The 14,070-nt window shown below is 49.2% G+C and overlaps 5 protein-coding genes across 5 annotated transcripts; 3 read left to right on the top strand and 2 right to left on the bottom strand.

Moving 5' to 3' along the window:
* Positions 1-3,299: 3,299 nt before the first annotated feature.
* Positions 3,300-5,074, top strand: FPRO_02395 (uncharacterized protein; the record flags this gene model as incomplete). The annotated part of the gene is made up of 4 exons (XM_031227509.1): positions 3,300-3,313; positions 3,370-3,624; positions 3,681-4,705; positions 4,758-5,074. 4 exons carry the CDS (start codon positions 3,300-3,302, stop codon positions 5,072-5,074), a joined length of 1,611 nt encoding a protein of 536 aa, XP_031077938.1.
* A 332-nt stretch (positions 5,075-5,406) lies between these two features.
* FPRO_02396 (uncharacterized protein) lies at positions 5,407-6,807 on the bottom strand (the record flags this gene model as incomplete). Its single annotated transcript, XM_031227508.1, has 1 exon — positions 5,407-6,807. The coding sequence occupies one exon, from the start codon at positions 6,805-6,807 to the stop codon at positions 5,407-5,409; it is 1,401 nt and encodes a 466-aa protein (XP_031077937.1).
* Positions 6,808-8,054: 1,247 nt separating this feature from the next.
* Positions 8,055-9,479, top strand: FPRO_02397 (uncharacterized protein; the record flags this gene model as incomplete). Its single annotated transcript, XM_031227507.1, has 1 exon — positions 8,055-9,479. One exon carries the CDS (start codon positions 8,055-8,057, stop codon positions 9,477-9,479), a length of 1,425 nt encoding a protein of 474 aa, XP_031077936.1.
* Positions 9,480-10,131: 652 nt separating this feature from the next.
* Positions 10,132-11,860, top strand: FPRO_02398 (uncharacterized protein; the record flags this gene model as incomplete). The annotated part of the gene is made up of 3 exons (XM_031227505.1): positions 10,132-10,463; positions 10,510-11,657; positions 11,706-11,860. The coding sequence occupies 3 exons, from the start codon at positions 10,132-10,134 to the stop codon at positions 11,858-11,860; spliced, it is 1,635 nt and encodes a 544-aa protein (XP_031077935.1).
* A 1,065-nt stretch (positions 11,861-12,925) lies between these two features.
* Positions 12,926-13,864, bottom strand: FPRO_02399 (uncharacterized protein; the record flags this gene model as incomplete). The annotated part of the gene is made up of 1 exon (XM_031227504.1): positions 12,926-13,864. The coding sequence occupies one exon, from the start codon at positions 13,862-13,864 to the stop codon at positions 12,926-12,928; it is 939 nt and encodes a 312-aa protein (XP_031077934.1).
* Between the last annotated feature and the right edge of the window lie 206 nt (positions 13,865-14,070).

Here is a 14,070-nt window from a genome sequence, read left to right as displayed (position 1 = left end):
CAGGAGAGCGACTTTCGAAAACAAAGATGGATGCTTCTTTGGTCACAGACAGAGCGTTTCGATATAGCATAGTCAAAACGACCCTCCTACTCTTGTGCAACATAAGTGTTGGAGAGAATCAACTTGAAGATACCTTTGTCTAAAGCTGAGGGAGAAGGCAGTAAGTTACAGTTACCTTGAACTTGCAACCAATAAAATATACCACTTAACTCTTTTCTAAACAATTTACTGTTTTGAACCCCAAGCCGGTTGATCTAAAATTGAAAAATAATATATGTCTATGAATAGTAATAACTCAAAATATGGTATTACTTAAGATTTGTGACAAAATGTAAGTCTACCCTAAACGCCAGCAAGTCAGAAATGATTCTACACTAACTTTAGTAATGGCCTGGATTATCTGGACTTTTTTATTCTTTCCAGATTCTACAGTTCTTTTACATATTTCTAGTCAGGTGAAGGATTTTGTTCTGACGGCCTCAACAGAACCATACGAGCAACGCATGTCCGTCACATAATGCTCGTTGAGTTTGCCAGCATCTCCGAATCAGGGTGCATGTGTGTATGCTATATCGACGAAGCAGGGTGAGTGTGTGTGCTGTGTCGATAAAGCTAGGACGATGTGTATGTTATGTCGACGGAACTGGGAAAGTGTGTATGCTGTGTCGATAAAGCTGGAAAGATGTCTCTTTGATGAAGCTACTGGGAACAGCTATCGGAGATTGCCCAATTCAGCTTCCCGAGATTTAGTCGATATAGCGCGGGAGATAACCGCGAATAAAGACGTAGTGCATTAGTCTCGTGCTACAAGATATCGAAAGATAGGATGGCTGATATTCACATAAATGTCAACAAGGGACCGTAGCTATAAGTTCCGATTCGTAGAGAAACGATATACGGGCGCTTATACCCATGGATTCGCCTCGTGAAGCCGCGTGATCAAAAGCTTGTGTGGTATCACTGATGTACATAGATTGCGCGAGAGTATGGTGCAAGATAGAGTGGAACTTGAAGGCGGTGATCACTCAACCAAGACAGATTGTCTGACGCTTCAGGTATCGGAAAGTGATAGGCTATCTCGTAAATGTGGTTCAGAGATACAGTTGTGAGAGGTTACAACGCTGAACTGGGGATGGCTGATAACTCACATCTCGTCCCATCACATCACCCCTTATTCACAAAGTTCTGCATGTACCTTTCTCCACCAATGTCTTGGCCATTTTCTGCATTTCAATCAAAGGGGTAATCGAACATTTCCCATGATCCAACAAATCGAATGAGCCCCATTCGCGAGTTGGGTCATGCGTTCTTTTCAGTGTTTCTTGGCAATTTCATCTACCATATGCACTGACCTTGAGTCTTGAGGAAAAGGTCCAGCTCGGAAGACATACGCGAAGGGAATCCTTCCTAGTTGTACGAAAAGTCGGATGTTTGAAGAGGATAATACGGGATATATCTCGACTATTCAAGCACGTTCACGTTCTGCATCGCCGAATTACGGCCGTTTATAGGGTCCGTTCGCAGAGTCAGCTGGTGTTTCACAATTTCACATACAGAGTACAATGCTCCATATTCAACCATCTCCGCCATTCTGGGTACCTGAACGCGGAGTTGGGAATGAGGAGTCCCCAGACATCTCTCACTGCGGCCGTGGGGGACTGATGTGTCCTCGTCCATTCGCCCGGGGAAGACAAGAAAAAAATAGGGGCTCTGAGATATTTTGGCAAGAAAAAGGGCCGTTTACTTCGGTGCAAGATGGACAGTCCGTTCTCCAGCGACAGGCATGAAGCTCCGAGTAAACGGCCGGCTCTCCACGGCTCCGGGTGGGTCCTGGAGGAGTCTTCCGAAATGACAACGCGGGTCCGGAGTAGAAAATTTGGGGGGCGTATTCCACGGGCTGGGGAATTGTGGTGAGTGTATGACTTCAGGCGAGGTCACGTTGGAGAGAAGAGAATTACAACGAGCTGAAAGAGTTTTCCGGTTAGTGAGTGCTGCGTTTGGAAAGGATCGAGCTGACATGCCGGTACTTGGTGTCAGAGCCAAGGAATCGTTTCGATGACCCACTGGACTTGGCGATGAATGCAACTTGAGCCAAGGATAGGCGAGTAGAGAGAGTGTGATGGGGATTGTGACTGTGGCTGTGAGTGTGAGGGGATGATGGCTGGAGTTGACGTTGGAGATTCTCCGCAAGAACAACCCCAGAATTCGCTACACAATCAAGGTTTTTCTTCTCCAACGTCTTTGTCTTGTCTTGTCTCTGTAGGGAACGTGTCGCGAATTGTGTAACGCGCAATGATCGTCGGGTCGTAGTCCAAGTCGCACCGAGAACGATGCCGTAAGCCCAGAGATTGACCAATGCCCGCCGTCCGAAACGGGGCTGGCACCCATGGCGGTTTAAGCTTACCTTGCGGTGCCTTGGACGCTACGTCATAGGCCCAAACTCTACTGCACAGCTAACAACACCAAGAAAATTAGAGAGCAGCACCCACTGTAAGTTACATGAAATTCTCGCCAAGTTTTTGGGGTGTACGTACCCCAGAACCCCATGCCAAGGGGTTATTCGCATCCACTTTCTTCCAGAAATCCAATCATTGCTGATCCACTTTGCACTGACTCGGACACCCAGGTCCCCGTTGCTCGCTCGCTCGCCTTGTTGCGGTTCAGGTTCTGAGGCCAGCAGAGATGGAGAGAGATGGAGAGGAGAAAGATACTGGAGAAACCCCAGATGATGAAGGATTAAAGCAACGCCACTGACATCGGCCCTTTATCGTCAAACCTCGTTAGAGACTAACAAGCAACATGGACCTCTCCACGCTCTGTTGTCTGCAATGCCCATCTCTAGTGAGTCTTGGGTGCTGTAAGTGTGAGGTGATCTGCACCTGGCACAACGGCGGCTGTCTCTGTCCCTGTCTCTGTCTCTGTCACTGAGAGAAACGGGCTTGGTTTGACTTCAACTTCCCCATGACGACTGCCAAGTTTAGTAAATGATGCCCGCCCCCATCTCGTCTTCTCCATCATCATCATCATTATCTATCGCGGAACGGAAAGACATGCCCTGTCGGGACCCCCGACTGTCGCCCTTTTCCCCTACCTAATAGTCTTTATGGGGCAGGCAGGGCCGTTTCTGTTTTTCTTCTTTTATATACCCCAGGTCTTGGTCTTGGTCTTGGTATCTGAAGAATAAAAGACCTCGTCTTCCCTCCTTTTTTCTATGCCTTTTGGAAACAGAGATTTATTCTAGTTTTATTGTATTTCTTTTTCTCACTACAACTGTGACACAGCCGTACACCATTGTAACCATGCTTGGTCATAGGTATGTCGACTATCCTTCCTCTCTACTCAGCTTCGATCACAGCTAACGCTCTCAAGGTCTATCAAGGTCAATGGCGCCGACTGCGGCATAGAAGCCATCCTTTTGGGAGTCATCACTTCCATCGGTGGATTCCTTTTCGGTTACGATACTGGGCAGATTAGTTCTATGCTCCTCTTCCGCGACTTTATCATGCGCTTCGCAACCGGTTACGACGAGACCAAAAACGAAAAGGCCTTTGTGCCTATCATCCAATCGACCATGGTTAGTCTCATGAGCATTGGAAGTCTGATCGGTGCTCTATCCGGTGCATAGTACGTCTCCTTCACCTCGCGCAACCCAATACAACAAGCAACTGACATTACTTCAGCACATCTGACTGGTGGGGACGCCGCAAGAGCATGACCTTCGGAGTCGCCTTGTTCATTATTGGTAATGTCATTCAGATCACGGCGATGCAATCGTGGGTTCATATGATGATTGGTCGATTTGTTGCTGGTCTTGGTGTTGGTAACCTTTCCGTCGGTGTTCCCATGTTCCAGTCCGAATGCGCCCCTCGTGAAATCCGCGGTGCTGTCGTCGCCTCCTACCAACTCATGATCACAATTGGTATCCTGGTTTCAAACATAGTATGTCTCGGTCTGAAGAAGATTGATGAGAGCGACGCATCCTGGAGAATCGTCATTGGCCTCGGCATTGGCTTCTCTCTCCCTCTCGGTATCGGTATCCTGGTTGTCCCCGAGTCTCCTCGATGGCTCGCTTCCAAGGGCGACTGGGAGGGTGCTCAGCTCTCACTCGGACGTCTTCGCGGCAAGAAGAATGATCTGCAAGACCCTCTCGTCCAGGACGATCTGAGAGAGATGCGAGGCATCCTTGAGAAGGAGAAGCAGGTCGGCCAGGGCGGCTGGCTCGAGTGCTTCGACCCCAGGAGCTCGGTTCCCAAGCTTGTCTGGCGTACATTGCTCGGCTTCTTCATCCACTTCCTTCAGCAGTGGACCGGTGTCAACTACTTCTTCTACTATGGAGCCACCATCTTCAATTCTGCTGGAATTGAGGACCCTATCCAGACGCAGCTCATCTTGGGTGCTGTCAATGTTGCCACTACCTTCGCTGGTCTCTGGTTCGTCGAGAGATTTGGACGTCGTTGGCCTCTATTCATCGGTGCCATCTGGCAAGCTGCCTGGCTTTGCGTCTTTGCCTCGATCGGTACAGCTATTGACCCTGTGAATAACAGCACAGTCGGCATCGTTCTTATTGTCTGCGCGTGCATGTTTATTGCGTCTTTCGCCAGTACCTGGGGTCCCATGGCTTGGGTCGTCATAGGAGAGACCTTTCCTCTCCGTACTCGTGCGAAGCAAGCCTCTATCGCTACTGCCGGTAACTGGCTTGGCAATTGTAAGTAATGGCACTTTCTTGGGTTGACAATCTTCTCTAACAACTATAACAGTCATGATTGCTTTCCTCTCTCCAATTGCAGCCGATGCCATTAACTATGCTTTCGGTTTCGTCCTCGTTGCTGCCAACGTAGCCGCCGCTCTTCTCGTCTGGTTCTTCCTCTTCGAATCTCGAAAACTCACTCTGGAGAATGTCGATCTCATGTATGGTCAGGAGGGTCTTAAGCCTTGGAACAGTCACAAGTGGGTTCCACCTGGATACATCACCCGTGACCAGCGAGATGAAGCCGTCTTCCGTGGAAATGACAAGGGTAGAAATAGCGAGTCTCACTCTGGGGAGGATTCTCGTGTTGAGCAGATCGATGCTTAGAGAGGGGCTGCATGGTATGGATTTGTGTAAGCACTGGATGCATACGCGGCGTTCGTTATGGGTTTGTCACTGTATACCTAGTTATCATACGGAGTTGGCCAGTCTGGCATAAGACATGCGATCAATTATCATTATTATTTTTATCTAAATACTTTGCAAAATATGATAGGTATCGTGAACACGATTCAATGCTTTGAAACAAACCTCCTTATAACCTTGTAAATGCATTTCACCTGTCATCGTATCTCAACCATCGCTTTCATCGATGTATATGCCTTTAGAACCAGTTTTAGCCATTGCTTTTTATATGCCCTTTGACAGACCTTATATACTCAAAAGTCATTTACTACGTCATAATTGTCTCTCCAGGCAGATGTCTTTTCCCACTCCTTCATAATTTTGGTACTATCGACAACTGGCCCTGACCACGTTATCTCTGCTATAGATTCGACTATATTGTACCGGAAGAAGCATTGCGCGTCTCTGCTGCTTCTGATTTCTAGTGTTCGAAGTTTTGGCATCGTTCGTGCTGCCCTCGCCGCAGAGCACAGCAATGTCTCTATCCTTTTTCGCTCTCGCGTCTCGAATAAATCTGTTGATAGTGTGAGTGTCTCGAGATGAGACCACTTTATCAACGATTCTAAGTCCTCCTCCAAGTCGAAGAGAGTAAAAAGACCGAAGAAATCTTCGGCATCGATGATGTCCAATACAGACATGTGCTCTAGGTTCTTGGAGTATTGGCGGAAGCGTTTGCCTAACACATCTCTCAATTTGACATCGCTTGAAGCCCAATCTTGTAACGCCACGGCTTTCCTTCCGTTGATGGATAGTGTTTTGACTGAGGCTGGGAGTCTCTCGGCAAAGGCTTGAGCGGCAAGTCGGGTCCAAGCCGTCTCTTCATCGGCGCCAACTAAGGCCCACCGCTCGATCGTGATATCTTCAAGGTTCTTAAAACTTTGGAACATGTGAATTAGCGTTTTTGGATAGATTCGACGGAACTGCGTGTTGCGGATCAGAAACTTGGAAACAATAGGGACGCGAGGGAGTATGGCATTCTTCTTCTTGTAGTATGGTGTATCATCTGCGCGTTGTGCTGTGGTGAGTTGAACATCCCTCCAACCTATGAGGTTACGCCTACAAGCGTTCCAGTAATCCCGTGTCCTGTGGTCAGCATTCGGCAATCCCCAATAGCCGTATTGTTCAGTGTAAGGCCCATGGGGATTGTCGTAATGGTAAGGTTCTCGGGACTCGGACTTCTTGTGGACCTTATACGCAGCAAGATCCAGTTCAAAGATACGATCTGGCCGCAGCATACCAATCCAATCATCAAATGCGAATACACTTAGCTCAAGAGTGATTCGATTCTCTGGGTTCCATAGAGAGATGATGTCCCAGAGTCCAAATACGCAGTATGTGAACACTTTGTCTGCACGGAGTGTTACTTTGGGTTTTTCGGACCTCTTGATTTTGTTTGAAATCCTGGGGTTGGAATTGGGAAGATGCATTCGATACCATATGTGTTTGACGAAGCCTTGGCGTCGGGGTACCAGGTATCGAGAGAGGCAGCGCAGGTCATCTTTGGTGATAGCCAACGACCTGAAATTCTTGCGTTCGAAGAAATCCTGCCACGACGTGCAGACCACAGCGTAAGGGACGGTCGAAGGTTCTCGGGAGACGTCTTGTAGGATCATGTCCTGGATCTCGGGTGGGAGGGAGTGGAAATGAGGAGGCATGGTGTATTGTAGTAAGGAGATATCTTGGTGCTGACAATGTTAGGGAGGATCATGAGAGAATAGAACAACGTCTCTGAACTGACAATATGTATTGTGGTATAATAGCTGGAGCATATAGTGGCTCATAAGAATTGGAACAAGAAATTGATGTTGCTTTGTGTTTGTAGCATAAGATTGAAGTGATTTTCAATGGGTGCAGATGAAGCTTGAATATGAGATGTATGAAAATGAAGGCGTGTCGTTGTTTAAATGTTCATGCTGGAACATTTGGATTCCATCGAGATGTTTGTAGTGGGAAATGGTTTGAAAGGCTAGAGTGAACAATAGCATGCGAACAGGGGGGTCGGCGTGGTAAACAAACGGACTGAACAGCAGAACACAATGATAGTAAAAGAACTCTTTGAGCGAGACGTCAAAGAAGCCAGTGTCAAAGAGAATTGTTCATCGTATGCTAGTATTTTTTTTTTTTTGGAAAAGGAGATCTATGTACTATCCCCTGTTTCGATGTCTTTGGCATTGAGGTTGGAATTGTACGAAGGAGATGCAGTATGGCCTTGGATTGTCTACGATGTATCTCCAGGGCCATGACGGAAAGCTAAAGATCATCGAGGGACTATCATGCATGTCTCTACCGTTTTGACCTCTTCGGCGTCTACCAAGCACATTGAGAAGGGAGTGTTCATGCTGTATAGTATGACATTGACACTCGCTCCTCGACGACAATCAACGCAATATCTAGTCCAAAAGAATAAAATCCCAGGCTCTCGTAGGCTAGTACCCATCACTTCTGCAGGTGAAAGAAGCCTAGCTGTTATTGTGCCCCTCCGCCTGAGGCACCGACCCTCACCTCGCTCTGCATCAACTTGCCTTGCCAGTGCCCCGCCAAGGCAACCTCCATCTCGCACCCATCTTCATTCTACTCAAATTTCACTCTCACTCATTATAAAAAGTTAGTAAACACTGTAAAGACTCTCATAAAACCTCGCGTCTACCGTTCACTATCCAAAGTAAGTCATCTCATCCCCAGCCAGGAAAAAAGACTCCCTAAAGAAGAAGTCTGGCGATACTACTTGAGGCCTTTCGTATATTTTAGAACGATTGCTTACTCTTTTGGTTTTATCTTGCAGGCTCCCTTTTCTTTTTCTGAACCAGTCTCACTTAAGCAATCTTGGCCACTACCAGTTCTTGTCAATACACCATCTTCGCTCCTCCTACCCCTTCCCCTTCTACTTCCGCTCCTTGCCAAAATGTCGGATAGTTGCCACCACCAAGCCATCTACATGAACTGCAGCCCTGCTGCAGCGAACGCAGGATTCGTGCGACCTTCTCCTGAGCAGAGGACACTAGCAATGTCGAAGATAGGCAGACTAGCCAGGGGAGCATACCTCGCCAAAGAAGATGCTGTGAATGACGAGCAGACTTTCCCTGGGCCGCTGGTGCTACCCGGAGACCACCTAGCAGAACACCCAAGAGAACAGGGCCAGGCCTGCAAGGACTGGCTCGCTAGTGAAGCTACCCAAAAGCGCTTCCAGGAAATCTCGGCCAGGAAGAAGATGTACGTGTTCGGCCCACCGAGTGTGAAACGGCTACCCGAAGAAATGAGAAGCTGGTCAATCCCAGTTCTACCGCCAGGCTTTCCTCCTTGTCCAGATCGTTGGACCTGGACATTAAAGCAGTATAAACAGCTGATCGTTTACCTCCGTGCCTTCTACCCCACAATGCCAATATCCCAAGTCGCCCACACTGCGTACCTTGAACTGATCCAAGGACGGAGGCGTGTCCACTTTGAGGACACTCCCCAGACATCAGTCATCGGCTTCAGAGGCAAAGATGGCAGGGATACCTTTGAGGTACGACACCGTCCGTCGCCGGATGGGCTGTCAAAGATGCAGCTCAACGTCTCTGACTTGAGGACTGCTCTTGCGGAGATCAAAGCCGAACCAGCTCATTCAGTAGTCATGGTGTTAAACCATGACCTCTACGAAGACGAAGAGGGAAGCTATATCACAGAGAGAGTATGGGTGGAGGATGGAGTGGCAATCGTGTCGACATTCCGCCGCAACCCATGTTTCGATAGGATGGCAGGCGTCAACCGGTTGCATAGGTGGCCGGCGAGCCACTGCCAGGCCTACGTGGACGAAAGCCTTCAAGTGCTCAACGACACCAAAGACTCGACGACTCGAAACCACCTCTCCTTCGAGGCCTTTGGCAAAACGCCCAGTGACTCTGCGCTCGGCCTTGCGATCAAAGCTGCCAACCAAGCTGGTCAGCCATCTTCAATGGAGGATCTCTCGTACCTATGGTTCGCACGGGTTCTCGTTGCTGTGTCTCGGGAAGCTGCCCGTTGTTTCGGGCTACAGAACTGTACTTACTACGCCTGTCTCATGCAGGGTGTAAGTGGGATGCGCCAGGCGGGCGAGATACCCCCGTATCTCTGCCCAGTCTGTTACTCGAAACTCGGGTCGGAACTGGTCCTTCTGAAGCCCGTGTATAGACGCGGGATTGAAAGGGAGGATGCCTGGCTTGGGGAGCATTACGCTGAACTGAAGGCGTTTTGCAGCAAATGGAACAAGATTCCGCATTTCGCCGCCTTTGAAGCATGGCCGGGAAAGCGACTGGAGGATCGCAAGGGTGATGGTGATGGCGGTGACACGGCTGGGCCTTCAAACTAGGAGGCGCCAGCCATTGCCCGCCCAAGTGTAGAGGTTGGTTCTGACTGAACTGTCTATGATATGTACACTGGCTAACTACTATTGCTAACTAGGAGCCTGTATCCTCCATCTCCTCTACACTTGAAGACCATCTACCTGATCCACTAGCAACGACTACCGGCTACCACGCAGTCTAAAGCGATACAACAACCAATCCCAAGCGAACTAAAGAAAGGTGCCAAAAACGGTTTCTTCCATTTTAATAAGCAAAACAAATCTTCAAGTCAGTCTCAATCGCATGCCCACCACCGTAAACAAACCGGGACGAGAGCCCAGGTATTGTCGAAGGTCGGTGTCGATGGATTCTGCAATTCACATTATGTACGGATACATCATCGGCAATCAAAGAAAAGCGCCATGTACACCCGGGAATAACAACGAACCCATTGATCAACACAAATTTACCCCCGAAAATCCTCAATCAAAAGTTCTTTACCTCAACTTCCTCATCGGGAACACTTTTAGCGACCGTTATCTTCAACCGGGTCCGGCCTCGGCATCGGCGCCGATGTCGTGCTAGCTACCGACTCCATCATCACGTCTTTATTCCCCGCCCGTTTCACCTCACAAATCCTCCCTCGACATCTCTAATTCTGCACCAAATACCTTCAAAATGGTGCGCAAGTCTCTCGCGGTCTTGGCAACTGTAGCTGGAGCTTCAGGCTTCCGTCTCGGTCCTTTCGGATCTCAAAAGCCCATTGGTCAGAATGAGCATGACTTTAAGTGCGATTTGCCGCCTGTGCTCTCACCTGGAAACGATGGTCTCCCTTCTGCCAATGAACTATTCGACTCGAAAGATGCTTTTAATAAGCAGGTGAAGCGCCATCAAGCGATTGTGCGCGTCCCGTCAATTTGTTATGACGATCTTGGTGATGTTGATAAAGACGAACGTTGGGCGCCTTTCTATGATTTACATGACGTCCTGGCAAAGACGTACCCAGCCATGTAAGCCACCGAACTCAAACCACAGATCTTTACTGACCAGATTTAGACATAAATATGCAAAGCTGGAGAAGATCAACAAGTTTGGTCTTGTTTATACATTTACCGGAAGCGACTCTTCACTCAAGCCGTATCTTCTCGCAGCGCATCAAGATGTTGTTCCTGTTCCTGACCCATCGACATGGACGCATCCTCCCTTCGACGCCTACTTTGACGGAGAGTGGCTTTGGGGACGTGGAGCATCGGATGATAAGAACAGTCTTACGGCTCTCATGTCAGCCATTGAGACGCTGCTCACCGAGACGAAGTGGCAACCCAAGCGTACTGTAATCCTGGCGTTTGGATTCGATGAGGAGTGCTCTGGCCCTCGAGGCGCTGCCAAGATCGGCGAGTTCCTAACGGAGAGATATGGCGACAACGGTATTCCATTCATCTTGGATGAGGGCGGTTCGGGAATTCAGCTCATTGACGATACTCTTTACGTTCTTCCCTCCGTGCAGGAGAAGGGCGCCATTGATATCTGGGCTGAACTTCGCGTCAAGGGCGGCCACAGTTCTATCCCTCACCCTCACACCGGAATTGGTATCATGGCTGAGATCATTTCTGCTCTCGAGTCCAAGCCTTATGAACCTGCTATCCTCAAGGGAAGTCCCGTATACAACCATCTTGTCTGCCTGGCACGTCACTCTCCTGACTCACACACCAAACTCCATGACCTTCTGAAGAAAGACGATCTTGACAAGCTAAAGGATGAGCTTATTCATCTTGATCCCATGGCCAAATTCACTATTCAAACGACACAGGCCGTTGATATTATTCGCGGCGGTCAGAAGATCAACGCTATGCCTGAAGTTGTCAACTTGGGCGTCAACTACCGTGTAGCACCCCAAGACAGTCTCGAAAAGGTCCAGGAGCAGTTCGTCAAGAACATTGACGCCGTTGTTCAAAAGTACAACCTCACTCTAAGCGCCTACGAGGATGGCGCAAAGTCTCAGAAGGAATCTGGATTCGACTATGACGGCCATATCAAACTCACAGCGATTCGCAACTCAGTCACAACACCCGTATCTCCTACCAGCGGCCCAATCTGGGATATCTTCTCTGGCACAATCCAGCATAGCTTTGCTTTCGACGGCGGAAAGGTCGTACCTGTTGGTGAAATCATGACTGGCAATACTGACACGAGACATTACCTCAGTAAGTACATCGTTACACGAGGAGAGGGAATCTGCTAATAGGTTATAGACTTGTCGCCAAATATTTACCGCTGGACACCGAGCCGACAGCGCGGATCCGAGAACATTCACACGGTCGATGAGAGGATTAGGATTGAGTCGCACATGGACATTGTCAAGTTTTACTACGACCTGATCCGCAACTTTGACGCAGCCGATTTCTAGACCCTCATAGCATAGACACACCCTCCAATGCTATTACATATCTAAACTCAATGGCATGATCTCGCTCATCAATGGCCCGAAATCCACCGACAACATACGCTTTTCCTTCACCGTCTCAATCTTAGCTTCAGCCCGGGAGCTACACCCGAGTGCTTTTAAACCCCCACGCTTCTCCACACGAACGCATCGGGCACTTTGTTAGCCATCTCCACATTCTCCTCTTTGCCTGGCTATGTATTTTCTGGGTTCATCTTATGACCTGTTCATGCTGTTCCCCCTCATGAATGGAATTGCTTGTGATTCTTGGCGGGAGTGTATTCTCACTGCCTGTTCAGTTGTGCTGCATGTATATCACTGCTTCTAAGCTTGTACAATACCTGATTTGAACGTGCATGGCTGCAGTACCAAGTACAGGGACACTACAGGCTTCGGGCTCCCTCCGAGGCCTTCAACACCATTACAAACTCAGCTTCTCTTACTTGCTCTTTCACAGCGTCAACTCCACATCGAGATCCAACTGCGGGGTTCCCCACGATTGACAATCCCCATCCAAGCGCATGTCTCTCCCTCTCAGCAAACACACCCAGCATAGACTATGCCTGTACCTATTGAACATCCGACACCCCGTGTAAGCATCATCACCCCAAAGCGGCAATGTCCAGCGTGCTCCTCACCATCTTCCACTCCCCATTGGCTACGCATAATCGACCACGAGACACATCCTTTTCTTCACCGGCTTCTGCTGCACATGCGTGGGATTATTGGGAAAACATGGCCACTTTGCGGGGAATGGTAGTTTCCATGGGGTAATCAGGCATATGATGTATGTAGGTAGGTATATGCTTCAAGCATTAATTGGTATTCTTTTATGTACAGAGAAATTATTGCTACAGAACAGCCTGATATGATTGATGGCTGTGTAGTGTAGTGTATGCCCAACGCCACAACACCATCTCCGTGCTTTGCTTCGATCGAAATAACAGGTATCGTCATCATCAACGTCGTCACCGCCCAATGCAACCTGCTTTTGTCCCCCCGAGCCAAAAACATGCTTTTGTTTTTTTTTCAGAGGGTAACTTCAAGATCCATCACTTCTTGGAACCCTTGTGCAATAGTATCAAGATCCTTCTGAGATGGCGCCACGCAAGGTCGTCGAGGTTCGCCCCCGTACCCGGAAAAGTGTCCCAGCGCTGCCTTTACACCAACGAACCCAGTCTTGATCGCCGTCCAGTCGGCCTTGGCCACTTTGGCTTGCAGCTGACGGGCTTCTTTCCAGTTTCCTTCCTCTGCAAGCTCTGTGATGCGGACGCATGCCTTGGGGCAGAGGTTGGCGAGGCCTGAGATGGTGCCGTTGGCTCCGACGGCGTGGCCTTGCAGGATGAAGTCTGCGCTGCCGCCTCCGACCCAGAATCCCTCGGGGCAGTCAGCTGCGATGCGGGCGAGCTTGCCGGTGTTGCCGCATGTGAGCTTGACGCCTACGACGTTGGGATGCTTGGCGATGCTGAGGATCGTGTCGGATGAGAGGTCTCGGCCAGCTGCGGCGCCGGGGAAGTTGTACACCAGAAGAGGAATCGGGCTCTTGTCTGCAACGGCGTAGTAGTGCTGGATGACTAGATCATCGGGGAGAAGTCCGCCATAGTAGCTTGGAGGTAGGACCAGGGCATGAGTGGCACCAGCCTTGCCAGCGTCTTCACACAGTTCTGTTGTCTCCCTTGTGCTCTGAGCACCACAGCCTGCGATGAGAGGAACACGGCTACCACTTCCCTCGTGGAAGATGGTATCTCTGGCAACGCGGATGATGGTGGTTCGTTCTGAAGGAGAGAGGTGGGCACATTCTCCGTTGGAGCCGTGAACAACAATGCCAGCTACTCCTGACTCGAGAAGCTTGATGATGTGTTTCTCAGTAGCTGAAGCATCGACCTCGTCTTCGGGAGTGAAGAATGCAAGGGTAGGGACGTATACGCCATCGCCGAGGCGCAGTTGAGAAGCCTTGGGGGAACCCATGGTGGGAGATTCAAGCAGTGTCGAAGGCATGTGGTATGATATGATATAATATGAGTGTAAAGTATATAAGTGCAAGCAGATTACACGCAGCAAGCAGTGTCTCTTTTATACAAGTAAAGAACAAGAAAAGCAGTGAGAAGAATGATGAAGAGGCAATGCTCAAAGAGGCTGGCGTCAGCTGCTCTTTTATGTCCAACCAAGGACTA

The sequence above is a fragment of the Fusarium proliferatum genome (assembly GCF_900067095.1).
Source record: "Fusarium proliferatum ET1 genome assembly, contig: FPRO_scaffold002, whole genome shotgun sequence".
Classification (NCBI taxonomy): domain Eukaryota; kingdom Fungi; phylum Ascomycota; class Sordariomycetes; order Hypocreales; family Nectriaceae; genus Fusarium; species Fusarium proliferatum.
Note: the sequence above shows the minus strand (reverse complement) of the source record. Positions and strands in the feature narration are given on the sequence as shown.